This window comes from Synchiropus splendidus, chromosome 1 (assembly GCF_027744825.2).
Source record: "Synchiropus splendidus isolate RoL2022-P1 chromosome 1, RoL_Sspl_1.0, whole genome shotgun sequence".
Classification (NCBI taxonomy): domain Eukaryota; kingdom Metazoa; phylum Chordata; class Actinopteri; order Syngnathiformes; family Callionymidae; genus Synchiropus; species Synchiropus splendidus.
Genome location: NC_071334.1, coordinates 57,990,812 through 58,012,134, shown reverse-complemented (window position 1 = coordinate 58,012,134; position 21,323 = coordinate 57,990,812). Strand labels below are relative to the sequence as shown.

The following is a 21,323-nucleotide window of genomic DNA, read 5'->3' as shown; positions in this document are numbered from 1 at the left end:
GAGCATTTTCAGTTGCAGGCTTCTACTTCCCTGCTTCGATCAGCTTGTTAACTCTTCACCTGTAAACAGATCCTGTGATCCGTGCTGCCGCCAGAATCTGGGGCAGATCACATTAACAAGCTGCCTGGCTGCATCCAAACCAAGTATCTGCCGGTGTGTGTGCACTCCAGCAACATGGTAGCAAATCTTCCTAAATGTATGTATGTGCATTTGTGTAATTTTGGGAAAATTTGTTCAAATTAGACGCTATGTAAATGGCAGTTATTTCAAAGTCAACCAACAGTGAACTTACCTGCACCCCACACTGTTAAAGCCTCTTCTCTGTCCCAAGCAGACACTGAAAGAATGATCTTGTGTTGAAGGACTGCAGAGAAGCGGCAGAGAGCAAATTTGTCACTGACAAAGAAAGTATTTCTGATTGACCATAACTTCACATTTTGCATATAATTAAACTTTTTCATGGTTTAGATGGTTAGATTACAATTAGATAAAATTTATTAGCTACACAGTGGTTAAATTTGACATAAAACGTATGATCATAGTCATCAAAGTTTTATAAATAATTGGGACATTTAAATTGAATATATTGAAAATATGTATAGAAGGTTTGGATGATCTTGACAGATGTGATGTGAGCTGACTGTTACATGTTGACATATTTAAGAACCACAAGCTACTAGCTTTTTTAAAGTTCATGAATCCATCTAATATCAGACTTGTATTTTGTCCTCTATAGGCCTCCGTAGTCTGAGATCACAGGTGGAAGAGTCTTGCAGATGATCTGTTTCTTTGCTCAGTGTAGACTCGCAGTTTGACCAATCATATGTGACTCATACCGAAAAAAAGAGGAAAAAGAAAGAAGAATATTGACATGAAAAATTGTGGAAAAAACCTCTTTCATGTTTCAAAAGGTGTAGGTGCATCATGCAGACGCAAACAAATACAAACTAACAAAACCAAATTCTTGACAACTTCAGTAAGCTGAAACGTTGTCGTGATCAAAGTCAATAAATAACAGTGTTCAAACAGGAGCCCAATTCCCCAGAGGATTGCATAACAAAAAAAACGGGAAATTTTGTGTGTGAAAACACGTGCAGAGCCTCATGCTGAGTTCACACACCTATGCAGACATTTACCTGAATAGCACATGCAACCTGTATCCAACACAGGTGTTTACAGATGGTTTCAATTTCCTCTGTCAGCTGTCCACTATTCGCAGCCTGACTCCCCTGATAGATATATATGAGTGTTATCATTTCCAGTCACTGATTTCCATGGTTCTGAGGAGAGCAAGGGTTTTGGGTCCAAGACTCAATGTAGAAAAAGACTCGACCAGAGCAGGAAATAGTATTGTTATTATTATAAAGATCCATCTAAGAAAGTGACAAAGCACGGGTCTTGTTGTCGTCTGACAGTCAGGGTGGATCACGTTGGGATCCAGCCGACTCCTCCGTCAATCTGCCTCATCAGAAGGAAAAGTCCGTCATAAGCAAGTCTTAGGCGGAGTTTATTATACCTGCTCACCTTGGTCTTCCGTGCATCGGGCAAGAGGACACTGAATAACAGGGAATAACAAAAACAAAGAGCCGTTTCAGAACATGCTGCATTTCATTCATACAATCCATAAATATCCTGCAACAACAACAAACAACAGCTGGTCAAAAGAACCCCAAAAGTATGATACATAAAAAGATGCAATGTCTCATCATGATCAGACCTTTTCATCAAAGTGTCCTTTTCACTTACATTTCTGACCATGACCCGCCTTTCCACTTGGTTTTCATTGGATCATCACGCTTTTCTGCAAGAAAATGTGTCTTTCGTGTCGATTCCTCAATTCATGTCGACTTGAGGGTTTTATATTTGATAAAATGGGTACAAAGAACGGGAGAGGGCGAGGTGGGAGGAACACTGCAGCGATCCAGCAGTTGCTCACGAGGCAGCTTTTCATTACCACACAAACAGCATCAGAATCAAATAGTAAATTACACAATTGTGTGGTACTGCAAGCAGAGCTCCATCAGACAAAGTATGTTTCCAGTTGAAGTTGAAAGCTATTCAAACGCAGTTTTCTCTTTTGAAGGCAATGTAGTTAAAAACTGCATTCACTGAATTACCCAGTGTTTCCTGAGAGCTGACTGAGCTCAGCAGCAACAGCAGCAGAAGAAGCACTGTCCTCATTGTTCTGTAGAAGCAGACATGGAAGACACAAAGAGGTTTTAAGTACCACACAAATACAACAATATTCCCCATACAGCACTTATGTAGAGAGAACTGCTACAGAATGAAATACACAAATGAGCCAGAGGACTGACTCTGCTCACGTGCGTCTGGGGCAGAGATTATTTGGTAAAATGTACAATTGAAAGTAGCCAGAAAACTCACCTACTCCTGTGGATTCCTGTTGACCTCCCGACTCCACAGCACACCCTTTTAACGTACCCCACCCCCCTCCCTTCTGTGCACACTGGCACCGTGAGAAATGAAGGAGGCCATCATGAAAGAACTCCAATATTTGCTAATAATTTCCTAAGTAATCACCTTCCAGGCTCCCTTCATTAGTCTTGAAAGAGTGACGTGAAGTCGAGCTCACAGTGCGGAACTCAGTCAAGCAGATACAGCAGCTGTTTCAGCACTGGTAATACCAATGATGTCATGTGACAGTGAAATTCAACTGAGCTCAGTGGGACAGCAGGTGGACTTACTGAGGCTGCAGTTTGCACACACTTGATCATATTCACTCCGGTTTCACCCACTGGGTTCAAATGTGACTAAGTGTGGCCAACAACAACGTAACAGTTGCCTTAAATGTGAATGTCAGGCAGAAAGAGTATGTGCTCTTGGGATGGGTGGATGACAAGACGGGACAGGAGCTGCTGTTTATGCGCGCACCGCCATCTTGGATGCTATGTGGCACTTATCCGCAACTTATCTGCTGATATTGTAATGTGTATTGTTGACACGGACAGAGACGCAGAGAGTCGACTGTTTGTCAGTTTACTTATCTTTCTTGTTCTGGAATTCTCCACAGGTAAATCCCACACAACACAGTCAACACACTCCCCCTAGTGGTAGAAGTTATACGTAGACATCATATCTTCCCCCTTCAGATTCTTTATAAAGTTTGTACTTTGAAAAAAAAAAAAGTTGAACAAAGTCAAACTTGATCCTAAACAGATCTAATAAACAATCTGAAATACAGTTATCAAAGCAATTTTCCACTAGCAGGCATATTTCAAAACTGTACACCCTAACATTTTAAATGAGATTTACTACACTCAATATAAACAATCAATATACTCAATATAATGCTGCTTATCACTGAGAATAACATTTTGGTGCTCGAATTGGTCTTCCACAGCTTGACCTTTTAATTGGTTGTTCTCCGTTCCCAGACTCTTTCACTGGTGTTCTTACTGGTGACTGTGCAGGTGATGGCAAGAGCCTATCAGTATCTGCAGGTGTACTGTTGACTGATACCCATCCTCCATGTCCACAGAGCTTGATCGTGGAAAAGTCACTTCTTTGTTTTTTTTACTGATGTCGCTGTTGCTGTGTCTTCTCATGACTAATGCTGGCTCCCAGTGATCTTTGACTTTTAGGGCGCTTTCACACTGCAGTGTTCTGTCTCGGGAGCCTGAATCCAAGTCGCCCCCCGTTGAGATTACTCTCACTTTCTCACCTTCCATTAGAAGTGGTAATCGTCTGCTTTTGTTTCAGCTGCCTCTCCTTAATGCTGTTGTGAACATTCTCATACAGCTGTGGCTTTAGCAGCTGTGCTGATGTCAGCAGTCTGGTTTTCAATCTCCGGCCCATACGCAATTGGGACAGTTTCACACCATCCAATGGGTCTGACTCTCTTGTGCTTTCTTCAGTAAGTTCTTTACTGTTTGTATTGCTCGCTCACTTTGTCCATTTGACTGAGGAAATCCCAGGCTGGATGTGTGTACAAAATCCCAACGTTCTGAAAATGTCCTGAACTCAGCACTCTTGAATTGTGGACCATTATCTGACATGACCTCGTCTGGAATCCCATGACTTGCAAACATTGATTTTAGAGCTGTCACCACATGTCGGCTGGCTGTCTCTGTGAATTTAGCAATTTTGAATAGTAATCCGCACACAGCAAATAGTCACCTTGCTCATAGTGGAACAAATCCATTCCAACTTTTGCCCATGCTCTCTCTGGAATGTCATGACAGATGAGTGGCTCTGTGGTGTTATTTCTCCTGAATGCATTACATACAGCAAACTTTAACGCAACATCCTCAATCTCTTTTGACATATTAGGCCAGAGCATGACATCTCTCGCCCTTTCTTTGCATTTGACAACTCCAAGATGAGCTCCATGTACTCTCAGGCTGTTTGGAACCACAAGCCGTGTGTTCTGGAAGAGTAGGCCATCAACAAATGTAAGTTCCTCTTTGAATGTCCAGTACTTTCTGATTGCTGCTGGTACTTGTCCTATTTCTGCCGGCCATCCTTTTTGCACCATCCTTATCACCACCTGCAGTTCTTCATCAGCTGCTGATTGTGCTCTGAATATGTTCAGTTTCTCTTCTGTGATTGGTAGCTGTTAGTCGATGTACCTGTAGTTCATCTTCCAGTAGTTGCTCTTTTGTTTCTTTCAGGTGAGCTCGACTCAGTGTATCAGCAATGTAGAGGTTCTTTCCAGGCTTGTAGCTGACCCACAAGTCATAAGGTTTGGAGACTCATGAACATCCTCTGCAGTCTCAGTGGAGCTTTCTGAAGTGATTTCTTGAACACGGTCTCTTGGGGCTTATGGTCGGACTCCACATGCACTGTCTTGTCATAAACATATTGTTTGAACTTCTCACAATCATAGACAATGGCTAAGAGCTCTTTTTCAATCTGTGCGTACCTTTTCTGACACTCCTTCAGTGCTCTTGAACCGTAGGCCACCGGCTGTCCATCCTGGATTAAAACTGCTCCAAGGCGTTCTGAGCTTGCGTCCACAGACAATGTGATATCCTTTTTCACATCAAAGAACCTGAGAACCGGAGCTTCACTCACAAGCATCTTCAGCTGCTGCTTAGTCTCCCAATGCCATGCTACGTCACCTTCCAGAAGTTTCCGGAGTGGTGCACTCACATCAGAGAGGTTTGGGATAAACTTTGCCAAATACTGTAGCATGCCTAAAAACCTCAGCAGTCCTGCCTTGTCTTCTGGTTCAGGCATTTCTTGTATTTCTCTGACTTTCTCCTTGTCTGGTTTCACTCTGGTTTCCTCTGCAGACAGAATGTGACCAACGTATGTGATTTCCATCTTTCTGAATTTGCATTTGTCTTTGTTTAACTTTAGGTTGATGCTTCTGATCCTGTCCATCAGCTCTCTGAGTCTTATGTCATGCTGTTTTTCATCTTCTCCCCACACCAAGATGTCATCCACTACGTTCACCACTCCTTCCAAACACTCAAGTCTCTGCGCAATGTACTTCTGGAACACTTCAGGAGCTGACAATATTCCAAAGGGAAGTCGCAGGAAGCGGTAACGTCCATATGGGGTGTTAAACGTACATAACTTGGAGCTCTCCTCGTCCAACTGCGCTTGCCAGAAGCCATGATTGGTGTCCACTACAGAGAAAACTTCAGCATTAGCCATCTCTGCGATGATCTCTTCAACTCTCTCTCTTTATCACTTTGTTGAGATCTTGAGGATCAATGCAGATTCTTAGTTTGACAGGCTTTACCACAGTGACCAATGCTGTTTATCCAGTCTGTTGGCTCATTCTGCTTTACGATGACTCCAAGATCTTCCATCCTATTCAGTTCTGCTTTCACTCTGTCTTTCAGTGCTATTGGCACTTTCCTTGGTGGGTGAATGACTGGTGTGACACATCTGGATTGAGCTGGATGTGATGCAATCCTGGCACACACCCTAACCCAGTAAAAGCATCTTCAGATTCACTCAGTATGTCAGGATTGTCTTTTCCATTTACACTACACACTCGCTTGATCAGTCCTAGTTTGGAACAGCATTCTCTTCTGAGGATAGCATTGTTCTCTGTTGATATTGTATCCAACTGGAACTTTTTATCTATTTGCTCAGTTGCTTTGAGCTCTATCATTCCCAAAAACATGGCATCATCCTCTTCTTTTGTTATCTCTTGGACTTTTTTCTCACTTTTCTTGGGTTTAAACTGTTTTTTTTTGTGACCTGCACATGCAACTGAAGTGATTCTTTAACTTGCACTGGTTACATATCTTTCCATATGCTGGACACTTCTTTGGTTCATGGCTGTAACCACAGCTCTTGCATTCTCCTTTTTCTTTATCTGTCTCATTGTATTTGCTGCTATCTTTGTTTGTTTTGGTAGCTTTTATCTTATTCACAGCTACATCTGTTTCTTCGTGCAGTGCTTTCATGTGATTTTGCGTTACTTCACTTGCTCGACAGATATCCACAGCCTTTGTCAGGGTTAAATCCGTCTCCCAAAGTAGCCAAATTCACACAAATTCACAGTCTCTTGCCTTATTGTTAAGGTCAGTCACATAGATATCAATTTTCTCATTCGGCCCTTGGCTTCGGGTGAAAAACACGTCGCAGGTAAGTGATATTCTTCCGTGGGTCACAATAGTCTCTGAACAGTCGTTTAAGTCCGGTAAACCCATCCACATCCTCATCAAAATCCATGATATTAAATACCTTTATCGCTTCATCGCCGTCTACATGGAGGAATGTCGCGCATTCCACCTTGTCACTCTTTTCTTCGGTTCTTGTCGCAATGAAATGAAGTTCAAACTTTTGAATCCATGTTCGCCGGTTTTCTGTGAGATTTCCTTCGATGCTCAGATTTTTTGGAGGTTTTAACTGTTCCACTTTTGTTTCACTGTTCCACTCGGTTTTACTTCTGAAACCATGTAATGTTGTGTATTGTTGACACGGACAGTTTCAAACGACAGTTTTCATATCTGTCTTGTTCTGGAATTCTCCACAGGTCAATCCCACACAACACAGTCAACACACTCCCCCTAGTGGTAGAAGTTATTCGTATACATCACAGTTATTTTGCAGGTTATGTTGTCTATATAGGATATATACCTTGTAGTTTTTATTGTTTACATTGTACGGTTTTGTTTTATTATTTAGCTGTTTTGCACCATGGGTCAGAGTGGATAGGAACTTCATCAGTGCTGATGTTCAGCACGTGTTGGACGTTTGAAATAAAGCCTCTTAAAAACTTCCAAGTGCTGCATGTGGGCAGGTGAGAACGGGTGAATGCCACCAGCTACTGCTGTATTTGTAAAAGGAGGCCGAGTAATGAAATGAAAAATATTTTTCACTTCAGGAAATCTGATTTGTATTTGCTTTGCTAAAACACAAACTAAATAAGTGCTTAACCTGTTTGCTCTCAAAAATGATGTAATTATTTATTATTTGATGTATTAATAGATAAAAGAGGCAAGATGGAAAGTTTGATGAATTAGAGGTGTCACATCATGGACGAGTTAAAAACCAAAAACAAGCGCTGCAGGTCGCTTCAGGAACCCGCTCCACGTGTCTACACAAGTGGAATCTATGGAGGCCTCTGGGTGGCGCCAGAGTAACGGAAATACAATGTGGTCCTAATTATATATCTTTGTTCATGTACAACGACCAAACTGTTACTCTTTATTGTAATTGTTATTATTGTCATTATGCAGGAGGAGTTAAAAATGGGTCATGGAGAGAGGTCTGGCTGCAGACCTTGAGGTCATCAGGTCAAAAGAAGAGGAGATATGTTTAAAGCACTAGCATTCTTTTCCACGTGAAGCTGAGAGTAGAGTCCAAGATGACATGGTTCAAATGTATCAAACCCCAGAAGAGTTGAGAAACATTATTATTATTGTCATGAGTTTCAACATGTTATCTTGAAGAGAAAAAAAGTCAAATCTTTGTTTTAACTTTTGAACTGATGCTGCATAACAAGACAACAGTATCTCACTAGTTCAACTTGATTCTGGGTCGGAGATAAAAAATAAATAAACACCTGTGGGAGACTGAAACATTTGCATGGATGCCAATTCTTACATTTATCTCTCACAAGCGTCATCTGGAAAATGAAACTTCATCAGGGAAAGCCCTAACTCTTGACAGCTCAAACCACCTTTGGAATAAACAGAGGAACAATAATTCAATCTAAACAGTGTGTCTGGTGCAGTGAGGCGCAGTCAGGTGAGGCAGTGCGTCACCTGTCAATCTTGGAAAGAAAAAAATGTTCAATGAAAATATATATTAAATGGTCATATTTATCCACTGATTTACGCTATGAATGCTTTTTTAATGACACCAGTTTTAGGTTTTTATTCAAAATCGCTGAATTTTCACATTTACTGCTCCAATACTAAGAAGAGAAGCACAGTGAGGCAGCCACCTGCTGAGCCGCAATGACTAGGCATGTTATGCAGTGAGAACGAATGACTGTCTCTCTGTATGTCGCTATTAAAATGTTCATTGTATAGCTGATGGAAATCATGATTCTTTGGGTCAACAACTGTATGTGTGTTACTAGTTTCTTGCGCTGAGCCATCATAAAACGGCCATGAAAAGCCACAAAGTGAGGCACACAGTTCTCCTGCCTCATGGTGGAGGTCACTTGTGATCCCAGGGATTCTTCTTGCAACAACACAAAAAGTGACAACAAACGACAGCCTTGGGGGGGCGCTGGTGAGCACCTGATGGAGTAGGTCGTATTTTTTGTGGCTCCTCCACGCTGACTTATATAAACTGTTGAAAACTATTTCCATCATCACCTCGATGACAGAAAACGCTTTGAAGAGGCTGACAATATGACAAAAAGCAAGAAAAAGTCACAGAAGGTTGCAGCAACTCTCTCTGAAAACGAAGACGAGGGTCAACGAACCGAGCTAGTTAGCTCGCCTAGCTCATCGAGTCACGAGGGAACACCTGAGGCTTCAGGCCCTCCTTCGCTCGTACTGGAGGCTATCAAGCACATGGAACACTCCATGAACGGAAGGTTCGATAACCTGGAGCCCTCTCTCGAAGGTATGAAAACTGCCTTAGCAGCGAACACATCTTGCATTGTAAGCCTGGAAGAGACACGAGAGAAGCATGACAGGCGCGTCACGGAGTTGGAGAAGTGCTGTGAACAGTTGACCAAACAGAACAGGATTCTAAGTGCCAAACTTTGTGACTTGGAGGGACGTTCACGGCGGCAAAACATCAAGATAATTGGTCTCCCAGAGAAGATTGAGAAAGGCGCGCCTACTTCGTTTGTTGCGGATTTCCTACCGAAACTACTGGGGGCGGAGTAGTGGATGGTTGGTGCATGGCCACCATGTCCCAACAAGGCTGCGACGTCAGCAAGGAGGTGGCAGCTTTCGATCAAGTTGAATGGAAGTATATACTGTCAACCATTAAAAAATTTGGCTTATGCGAGAGTTTTGCTTCTTGGGTTGAGATGCTATTTGTCCCCGACTGCAGCAATTATAACGAACTCTGACTGATCTATGCCATTTAATCTTCAGCGTGGAGTTCGCCAGGGATGCCCATTGAGCCCTCTATTATTCACTTTGTGCATTGAGCCATTGGCAATTAGTATTAGACACAACCAGTATATTACCCCGATACATCTGGGAAAAATGGATCACCACATAGCTTTGTATGCTGATGACATTATATTGTTCCTAGCACAAATTAAAGAATCTATCCCAGCGCTGCTAGATCTCATTGAAAGAGTTGGAAATATGTCTGGATACACAGTGAACTGGCAGAAGTGTGAATTAATGCCTCTGGGCAATGGTGCTGACTCAAAGTTTCTGAGTGATCTGACCAAATAAAATATCTGGGAATTACTGTGAGTAAACAGTCAGATTGTTGATGATGTATGATATATGATGTATGATTGAAAATATGTAATAATAGTCAACCAACTGCGAAATAATATAGAATACTGGCGAACACTCCCACTGTCAATGATCGGCAGAGTTAATGCTATAAAAATGGTCACATTGCCTAGGTTCCTTTATGTATTTCCAAATGTGCCAATTTTCATTCCCAAAACATTCTTCAAAACTTTGGATTCGATTATATTGGCTTTTGTTTGGGGTTACAAAACTCATCGAATAGGTAAGAAACATATTTGTAAATCTAAAAAACTAGGCGGCCTGGCTCTTCCTGTATTCCAACACCACTACTGGGCAGCAAACGCTCACGCTCTTATTTATTGGAATAATGCATTTCCTGGTGATGTCAAGGACATGACTCCACCTTGGGTTGCTATTGAGCAAAATTTAATTGCTACTTCACTCCCAGGACTGCTACATATGAAAGAAGGGAAGACCAAAGCCGAGAAAGAGCTTGGCTTTATTGTTAAAAACTCTTTAAAGGTATGGAAACAAATAAAAAACAACTTTAGGCTGCCTGAAACTTCTAGTTTGGCCCCAATTTGTCATAATCATTTATTCCCTCCCTCAAAACTAGATGCTGGTTTTTTGGAGTGGAAGAGAAAAGGACTAGTCACCATTAATGATCTGTATATCGATAATGTTTTTGCATCATTTGCCCAATTACAGCAAAAGTATACACTTCATACATCAGATTTTTTTCGATACTTACAAATCAGGAGTTTTGTTAAAAATAATATTTCACATTTTGAAGTTTACTCCCCCCTCGAAGAACTTGAATGGCTTATAATAACCAAACCTTCAACAAAGCACCTGGTATCTTTGTTTGTAAACTTATGTGACTCTTCTATGACACTGAGTACTGAACACCACAGGGCCTTATGGGAAGGTGAAATAGGAACTGAATTAACAGCAGAATGTTGCTCTAAATGCCTATGCAATATCCACTCTTGTTCAGTAAACTCAAGGCACCAGTTGATCCAGTATAAGGTAGTACACAGGCTTCTCTTACTCTAGAGTGAAGCTTCACTCATTTTACCCATCCACATCTCCATTATCTAAACTCACTGAGTACTGGGAAGAAATATTTCAGATTTGCTCTGAGGTTTTGTGCAGAGATTTATCTCCTAACCCTGGAACAGCCATTTTAGGTAGCTCACAACAAATGGAAGATTTAAATAATTATCAAAGAATGGCAGTTTCATATGGTTCTGGCAAAAAAGACTATTCTGCAGTACTGCAATAAAGTTCCACCTCGCTCTGATATATGGCTAATGGAATTTTCAAATACCCTTTACATGGAGAATATTCGCTATACTTTAGCAGGTCGAACTGAAAAGTTTAAACGGATTTGGCAGCCATTTTTAATGTATATTACATCGCACGGATCATTCTAGACACCTCTGGACTGCAATGTTCTCTCTGTAATATAATGTACGAACGCTTGAGAGGATCATATTTTATTTATTTTTTGTGTGGAGTGCACCCTTTCCTTTTGTTTTTTTTTTTTTTTTTTTTTTTTTTTTTTTTTTTAGGGGGGGATTTGGTGGGGTATTTATGGTCTGTCTCGCATTATTGAAAACTGGAAAATAAAATACTACAAAAAATGACAGCCTTGATTGATCCACGCTGCTCTCGCAACACGTTGAACACAGTGAGACAGATTACGATCGAGGAGTTGGGGGAAATACGTGTCTTTCTTCTACGCTGTCCTCATGCAAACAGCTGCGCTGAAGCGAAATATGCAGTGAAAATAGCTGCTGTAGAGCACGTCATTTTTCATTTCATTCAAATCTGTCTGACAATAAAATCAGCCGAATAAAGGCGGAAACACGTGACTCAGTTAACGAGTCCCGGACCACTGACTTGCACTGCGTTCCGGTGTGCAATTATCCTGCAGTGCACAACTCAGTGTTCTGGGAGTTTGAGAAGTTGTTTTTGAACAATGTTGTCTGCCCAGACAGCGATCAGACCCTTTACTGCCCGGCATCTATCATGCTTGTGTGGAGTCGCGCCGTACATGTAGTTTCCGGCGTCTAGTGCTGAGTCGCCTGAGGCGAGAAGCTCACCACCCGCTCACCAAACACCATAATAATGCTTTTTGTTTGTTTGTTTTTTGTGCTTTTTTTGTATACTACAATTTGTATGTCAAAAAGCTGATATGGGATTCATAACATAACCCGTTAACTGCTGCCAATCAAATGGTGAATAGGCTACTCTGAAGGGTTCATATGTTTGTAAATCTGATTGTTATGAAGTCAGTGCCTCACCAGCCACAAACCTCACCGCACCTCACTGGTCTGGTGTGTTGCTATCATCCCTCTCAGGAGCCACCTGACACTTCTTATCTTTCTCCAGTGTGTCTCACAGTGTCATATCTACATTATGACATCACATATTTTGGAACGTTCACAAAGGAGCAAAGGAGATGATCTGTTTCTTTGCTCAGTGTAGACTCACAGTTTGACCAATCATATGTGACTCATACAGAAAAAAAGGAGGAAAAAGAAAGAAAACAAAAAAGCTCATAAATGTTAGCAGGCTCCTGTAGTTTCAGTGCCAGCTCTATCTTATTCTACATTCCACTGCATATACTGAGGTAGATCTAATATTAACATGAACAATTGTGGAAAAACCTTTTTCATCTTTCAAAAGGTGCAGGTGCATCATGCAGACACTAACAAATACAAACAAAACTAAATCGACACTTTCAATAAGTAGAAACGTGCCGATCTCAGTCAACAAATAGCAGAGTCTTCATAGCTGAACCAAAAAAATAATTAAACATCACATCATCAAATTAATATTTAGTAGTAGTCCTGTAATTAGCAGACTAAAGAGTCAGAGGAGCCCAGTTCCTCAGAGGACTGCATAACAAAAAAAACGGGAAATTATGTGTGGGAAAACACGTGCAGAGCCTCATGCTGAGTTCACACACCTCTGCAGACATTAACCTGACTAACACATGCAACCTGTATCCAACACAGGTGTTTTTAGATTTGGGGTGCTTCTAGATACATGCTTTCATGAGGCTGCTGGCATCACATGTTAAAAAATAAAATAAATCTCTGGTGACCAATATGGCCCTCTTCACATCACAACACTTGCTCAGTCACCATTATCACTCAAAAACTCTGAGTTCCACGCTCACTGGATTTCCTTCATCATGAATGATAGTCCAATATATTTTAGTCAGTCTGGCACCTCACGAGTGAAATGTAGAAGCTCAGTATCCCTGCATGTCTGACGGTTTCGGTTTCCTCCGTCAGCTGTCCCCTATTCACAACCTGACTGCCCTGATAGATATATATGAGTGTTATCATTTCCAGTCACCGATTTCCATGGTTCTGAGGAGAGCAAGACTCAATGTAGAAAAACACTCGACCAGAGCAGGAAATAGTATTGTTATTATTATAATGATCCATCCAAGAAAGTGACAAAGCACGGGTCTTGTTGTCGTCTGACAGGCAGGGTGGATCACGCTGGGACCTGGCTGACTCCTCCATCACTGTGCCCTCTGAGAAGGAAAAGTCCATCAGAAGCAAGTCTTAGACAGGCAGAGTTCATTATACCGTCTCACCTGGGTCTGTACGAGGCAGAGGAGACTGAATAACAGAAAGAAAGAGCTGTTTCAGAACATGATGCAGTTCATTCATACATTCCATAAATATCCATGCAACAAACAACAGTTGGTCAAAATGTCTATAAAGAACCTCTAAAGTATGACACGTAAAATACATGAGATCAGATCAGACTTTTTCATCAAAATTTCCATTTTACTTACATTTCCAACCATGACGTGCCTTTCCACGGATGTGGGGATCCTTGGATTTCATTGGATCATCACGCTTTTCTGCAAGAAAATGTGTCTTTCGTGTCAATTCCTCAATTCATGTCGACTTGAGGGTTTTATATTTGATAAAATGGGTTCAAAGAACAGGAGAGGGCGAGGTGGGAGGAACACTGCAGCCATCCAGCAGTTGCTCACGAGGCAGCTTTTCATTACCACACAAACAGCATCAGAATCAAATAGTAAATTACACAATTGTGTTGTACTGCAAGCAGAGCTCCATCAGACAAAGTATGTTTCCAGTTGAAGTTGAAAGCTATTCAAACCCAGTTTTCTCTTTTGAGGACAATGTAGTTAAAAACTGCATTCACTGAATTACCCAGTGTTTCCTGAGAGCTGACTGAGCTCAGCAGCAACAGCAGCAGAAGAAGCACTGTCCTCATTGTTCTGTAGAAGCAGACATGGAAGACACAAAGAGGTTTTAAGTACCACACAAATACAACAATATTCCCCATACAGCACTTGTGTAGAGAGAACTGCTACAGAATGAAATACACAAATGAGCCAGAGGACTGACTCTGCTCACATGCGTCTAGGGCAGAGATTATTTGGTGAAATGTACAATTGAAAGTAGCCAGAAAACTCACCTACTCCTGTGGATTCCTGTTGACCTCCCGACTCCACAGCACACCCTTTTAACGTACCCCACCCCCCTCCCTTCTGTGCACACTGGCACCATGAGAAATGAAGGAGGCCAGTATGAAGGAAGTCCAATATTTGTGAATCATTTCCTAAGTAATCGCCTTCCAGACTTCCTTTCCATTTGTCTTGAAAGAGTGACGCGAAGTTGAGCTCACAGTGCGGAACTCAGTCAGGCTGTTCATTATCATCTTATTACAATATAATACAGGTAAGATACAGCAGCTGTTTTAGCACTGGAAATACCAATGATGTCATGTGACAGTGAAATACAACTGAGCTCAATGGGACAGCAGGTGGACTTACTGAGGCTGCAGTCTTGATCATACTCACTCTGGTTTCACCCACTTGGATCCATCACATTTGGAGACAGACATATTAACATGGCCTCCTGAAAATCATGTTATTGGTATCAAATGTGACTAAGCGTGGCCAACAACAACGTAACAGTTGCCTTAAATGTGAATGTCGAGCAGAAATAGTATGTGCGCTTGGAATGGGTGGATGACAAGACCCTTTTTTTTTGAAGGAGAGGAGCTGCTGTTTATGTGCGCACCACCATCTTGGATGCTATGTGGCCCATGGCACTTATCCGCAACTTATCTGCCGTTATTTTGCTATGCAGGTTATGTTGTCTATATAGGATATATACCTTGCAGTTTTTATTGTTTACATTGTATGGTTTTGTTTTATTATTTGGTTGTTTTGCACCATGGGTCAGAGTGGATAGGAACTTCATCAGTGCTGATGTTGAGCACGTATTGGAGGTTTGAAATAAAGCCTCTTAAAAACTTCCAAGTGCTGCATGTGGGCAGGTGAGAACAGGTGAATGCCACCAGCTACTGCTGTATTTGTAAAAGGAGGCTGAGTAATGAAATGAAAATATTTTCCACTTCAGGAAATCTGATTTGTATTTGCTTTGCTAAAACACAAACTAAATAAGTGCTTAACCTGTTTGCTCTCAAAAATGATGTAACCATGAATTAATAGATAAAAGAGGCTAGATGGAAAGTTTGATGAATTAGAGGTGTCACGTCATGGACGACTTAAAAACCAAAAACCAGCTCTGCAGGTTGCTTCAGGAACCCGCTCTACGGGCCTACACAAGTGGAATCTATGGAGGCCTCTGGGTGGCGCCAGAGTAACGGAACTACAATCTGGTCCTAATTATATGTCTTTGTTCATGCACAACGACCCAACTGTTACTCTTTGTTGTAATTTTTTACAATAAATTAAATTGTTTAATTGGTCTGGCTGCAGACCTTGAGGTCATCAGGTCAAAAGATGAGGAGACATGATTAAAGTGCAAGCATTCTTTCCCACGTAAAGCTGAGAGTTCAAATGTATCAAACCCCAGAAGAGTTGAGAAATATTATTATTATTATTATTATTATTATTATTATTATTATTATTATTATTGGCATGAGTTTCAACATTGTTATCTTGAAGAGCAAAAAAATCTAATATTTGTTTTGAACTGATGCAGCATAACAAGACAACAGTATCTCACTAGTTCAACTTGATTCCGGGTCAGACATAAAAAATAAATAAATAAAAAAACACCTGTGGGAGACTGAATCATTCGCATGGATACCAATTCTTACATTTATCTCTAACAAGCTTCATCTGGTGGACATGGCACTTGAAACTTGAAAGTGAAACTTCATCTGGTAAAACCCTAACTCCTGACAGCCCAAACCACATTTGCAGTGTTTTCACTTCCTTGACTCCATAATGAGGCAGGTGCTTTCCAAAACAAAACAATGCAACGCTGTGAATCAACCTGATAAGTTAATAGGTTCGCATGCCAGAATTACTTTCAACAACTTGGTAGGTTCAAGTATCTCGGATGGATTCCAGCCTGTTGTCAAGCATTTGTGGAATAAACAGAGGAACAATAATTCGTGAAACAATCTAAACACTGCGTCTGGTATGTAGCTATCGTCCCCCTCAGGAGCCACCTGACACTTCTTATCTTTCTCCAGTGTGTCTCACAGTGTCATATCTACATTACGACATCACATATTTGGCATCGTTCAGAAAGGAGGAAGGCTCGTGAGATGATACAGTAAGTCCCCCCCACCTGTGTTGAGAAAGAGATTTACCAGCAGCAGGGTTATGTGACTTCCAGCAACTTGAAACTATCTGCACAAATTCCACAGACCTGTTATTCATCTTTTACTGAGCACAAAAAAAATGATGGTACCTCAAGATTCTTTTCATGTGTCACTTGGCTGAGTCCATCAACTTCACGGCACGCTATTGAAGAAGGTTTGACGGCTCACTCTCGTGTTCCTTCCCGGTTCCTTCTCTGTTTTTGGATTCCTCACATCCTCAATGTGATGCTTTCGATTTGTGTCTGCTGTTATAGGAAGGATCTGCTGTTTATTTGAAAGATGCTGATAATGTCTCCTTGTTTTTTAGGTAAAAGGCATGAGAGGCAATGGATGTTGGTGGCTTACAGTGTTCACCCAAAATTTCATTGTATATTATTTTCACTACATACATTCATACATATATCTTCAGTTAACCAGCGCTCATTCCTTATCAGGGTTGCAGGGAGTGCTGGAGTGCAGGGTGTATTCCTCTCGCAGGGCACACACACCATTCACACACACACACACACACACACACACACACATACACACACACACACACACACACACACACACACACACACACACACACACACACACACACACCTATTGTCCAATTGACCTTGTGAGCTTGTCTTTGGGCGGAAACTGGAGAACCTGGAGAAAACTCACGCAGGCACAGGGAGTACTTGTAAACTCCACCCAGAAAGGTCCAGAGCAGGATTCGAACGCTGAACCTCCTTGCTGAGAGGGACTACTGCCCTAGACTAAGTAATTCTGCAATATTATTTTTATCGCAATACTTACCATAATTTTCTTGTCATCCTTGAGGGCAGCATTGTTACGGACACCCTCTCAAACCTACCTCAGGCAAATAAACTAATAAAATACAGTGCTCTGTGTGATCATTGACACTGGAAGAATTAAACTTTTTTTTTTATCGCAAATAAATTTTGAGAATATATTGATATTTCTGATAAATCTAGAAGTTTACTTCAATTCTCTTTCATTGACAACACATTTTCACTGGACTACTTTTATGTGAACTTTTAAATCACCTTTACTTGTATTGCTGATGAAGCAAACCACCCAGGTATTGGTGTTACCATCTCACTGAGGGCGGCCTCCTCATCCTGCTTCCCAGGCTTCACCAACAGTGTTTGTTTTCCACAGGTTCTGACTTGATTCCAGGCCTTGCTGTTAATGTTCGGCTGTGTGTTAGTGCAGTTTTGCAGCCATCAACGGCATGTTGCCACGATGTAGTGTTTCTATGGCTTCAATACCAAAAAGGGTTAAACATTTCATGAACATGAAAAAAAAATAAACATGTTTCAGACTGGTATTTCCCATAACAGCTTTGTTATTGTGCAAAAGAAATTACTTCCAGGGTAATGGTCATCCAACAACACGTAGATATTTATGAAAAGGAGGTATTGAGAAAATTTTGACTGCTGTTGCTATTATTGTTGTTATTGTAATACTTGCATAAAATAATCAACAACCACTTCTCAAAGTCTTTTGAAATATATGTAATTCTATGTACTCTGTTTTTTGGCCTGTGATGCAATCATTGTGAAATAGATGCAAAAAAGAATTCACATAATCAGAAAACACCATAATTTAAAATAATAATAATTATAACTATTAAAATAATAATAATAATAATAAGAGTAAATAAAAAAAGTACATAAGTGAGAATATATAAATAAATAATAAAGTAATAAATAAGAAATCAAAGCGCATAGCTGTTTTTTATATTTGATAATATGACATTTTTTTAAAAATGCAGCAATGCAGATTCTGGAATATAATATAATATATATAATATGTTAAAATATATGAATATGAAATATAAGAAATATTAATGTATGAAATATGCATGTAATTTCACAGTTTCTCAGTGAGCGTTGGAGGATACAAACTATGTTGTTGATGATGTTCATAACACAACACACGGTTCAGCAGTTTAGTAACAGGTTAAAGGAACACGATAAAGCACATATTTTAGTGATCATCCATGTCTGCTGAGTCCCTTGTTGAACAGGTTCGACAATCGTTTCCGTTAAACTGCATCAGAGCTGTAAATACTTCAACGTCACTCAAAGAAACCACAGATTGTTCACAACAACAAACACACTTGACTGTTAAGATTTGTGTGTAGCATCCCATCATGCCCAGTATTCTGAGCTTCACCTGATATACAGACAAAAATCTACTGCCATTTGCTTTTCTAAAGAGGGTCGTCCAGCGTCCTTCGCAGTACGGAGACATCATGTCTATTCTGTTACTTCACTGGTCCAAGAGGCGTTCTGACCATACACCAGAACCACTCCAACTGTGTTGTCAGTGTGAAGGAGCTACAGGTTTACTTTCAATACCTTCCAGATGACTGAGCGTGGAGAAAACTTGTGTGATCTGAGATGTGGGAAAGAACCTAGCTTGACAAGAAAATCAAAAGCTTTAGCTTTATCATTTCAGATCCATCAACAGTTGTTTTCCTCACTTATAGAACTTTACTGTCACATATTGTGTTTTCTTATTGGTACTGACTGTTGTTGAAGGTGTTCTGCCTGGGTCAGACTGTTGGGGTAGGTCAAGTGCATTCGTCCATAAGATGCATTCTTCCACCACATCACATCCTTCATGTGTTTGTTTTTGTATTTAGTTTGCAGTCCATAGTTTTGCACCCAGCACATTAAAATCACAGAATTCTGTCCTCTACTTGGATGGTAGCTGATCGGTGTCACCCAAGCACGACCTGTGGCTCAGTGGAAAAATACTGGCTTTCCGAAAACAGGCAGGCAGCGATGTAAAAAGAACATGAATCATATTTGTCTCATGCCATTCTGTCGGTTACCGGAACAATGAAGCCAGTTCACATTCTTTTTGTCAGGGCTGTCTTCCGAGAAATTCATTTGAGAATGAGTTTTGTGTCTGCAATCTCCATTTGCTATTCTTTTAAACCTGGTTTTCATTTCCAACTTACTATGATTTTTTTTCTGCACTTATTGTTAAAGAGAAAAAAAGTCACAATCGCAGTTATTTTATTTAGCCATCCAAAGATAGGCTTGCAGAAAAAAAGATGCATAATACTAAGGTACTTCATGAAGAAATATAATATAGACTGATCGAATAAGTATTTTTGAAACACATGCAAACTACATGTTTAAAGATGAGCAACATGAACAAATAGCAATACTCTATTCAAATCATACAACAATAAATAAAATTGTACATTACATAAAGATACAAATTTTAAGATTCAGAAAACAAAAACCTGAGTGAAAAGCATAATTGGAAGTATAATCTTACAAATAACAATGAAGTGGTATATATTCATAATATTTATTCCACGGCGTATATGAAGGTGTTCCAACATTATCATGCATTTACCAGAATTAAAATTAACTGTATACCCCTGAAAAATAAACCAGGAACCTGAGTAGAGTTATTGAGAAAAGACTCATTATTTGAAATATGTCTCTCTTTATTAAAAAAAACAACAAATGTTTTTGTTGCATTCACATACACTGTCACACTTTGGTTCATATTCTATTGACATTTGATGGGCTGCAGATCCAACAAACAGCTGCCTCAAAGTGACTTTGGCATCATAAGCAGCAATTGAACCAAGCAAGACCCCACCAGTTCACGTAAACAACAAATCCTCTCACAGAGTCATCAAGATCTGACATTTGTTGATCATTAAAAATGAGGTGTGGATCCAAAATGTTCCAGAATGTTAAAGAAAGGATGCGCAAAAATGATCGTTGGATACACACACAAAGTGTATATAAAGTGAATGGGCTTCACCTGTGAGAGAAACAAAAGTAGTAAAGTAAAACAGTGGTCTGATCCAGTTCATCCGTCTCTGATTCATTATGCGGTCACTAACCTAATCTGTCTTGTGGAGTGATCGCAAAAGCAAATACTGATCAACTATTATTGATGTTGAAGTCGTTGGATAAGTGGTCTTGGGGGTTCATGGTCGCCCCCTGGGCAGCAGTGGCTAGTATGGTCTGGAACAAAATTATTCTTTGCAGTAGCTGAGACATGAAGAAGTCGTTGTTGAACCCCTGTGTTGAACCCCCTTGGGCGATGTCTTGCTTGAGCTCTGTCTGCAATGGTGCTTTCGCCACCTCCGAGAACATCTCTTCGGTAAAGTGGCACCCACCGTTCCCAGCCACCATGTCGTCAATCTTCCGAATCAGCTTCACCACCTGACGCCTGTTCAGCTTCTGCTTGTTATTCAGCACATGGTAGCGGTTCCCACACTTGTTGACTACCTCAAGGAGTTTGGGATGGCCGTTTCGCACGTACTGCTGGATGCTTGATCCCTTCAGATCATCGCCTCGTGTGAAGAGGACTATCATGTACTTGGATGCCTCTGTTCCAAAGATGGTCTCTAGAGCTTCCACAGCTCTTTCTTCTTCTGGGCTAAAACGTCCAACTTGCAGGACCAGGAGGAAGACGTGAGGACCAGGATTGGACATTTGGATGCACTTCACGATCTCTTTTCTTATTGACTCTGGTGTTCTGCCTGTGTCCAGCACACCAGGTGTGTCGACGACTGTGATGGGTCTGGAACCAGAAGTCTTTTCTGCACTGCACTGCTGTGTAACTGAATGCGCACTGACAGCAGAGCCAAAAGCCTTTCTCCCCAATATGGTGTTTCCAACAGCGCTCTTCCCAACTCCAGTCTTACCGATCATCACGATCCTCAGTGGAGGGCCTGCAATCAGAAGCTTTCAATAAGTGCGTAATCTGGATTAAAAGACAGGCAAACAGACACTCACCTTGAGGAAGTGAGTTTATCAAACCCATGTCTCCAAAATGTTGTGGAGAACTCCCTCTCTGTGCCTTTATTGTAAA

The 21,323-nt window shown here is 40.8% G+C and overlaps 1 protein-coding gene and 1 long non-coding RNA gene across 2 annotated transcripts; both read right to left on the bottom strand.

The window, feature by feature from the left end:
- Positions 1 to 13,691: 13,691 nt before the first annotated feature.
- LOC128752717 (uncharacterized) lies at positions 13,692 to 16,645 on the bottom strand. Its single transcript, XR_008413699.1, has 4 exons — positions 16,562 to 16,645; positions 16,439 to 16,500; positions 14,036 to 14,103; positions 13,692 to 13,719 (listed from the first exon to the last, which is right to left on the bottom strand). It is a non-coding gene; the product is annotated as an uncharacterized LOC128752717 (long non-coding RNA).
- Positions 16,646 to 19,944: 3,299 nt separating this feature from the next.
- Positions 19,945 to 21,297, bottom strand: LOC128749929 (GTPase IMAP family member 9-like). The gene is made up of 2 exons (XM_053849950.1): positions 21,248 to 21,297; positions 19,945 to 21,183 (listed from the first exon to the last, which is right to left on the bottom strand). The coding sequence occupies exons 1-2, from the start codon at positions 21,273 to 21,275 to the stop codon at positions 20,387 to 20,389; spliced, it is 825 nt and encodes a 274-aa protein (XP_053705925.1). The 5' UTR covers positions 21,276 to 21,297; the 3' UTR covers positions 19,945 to 20,386.
- Positions 21,298 to 21,323: the final 26 nt, after the last annotated feature.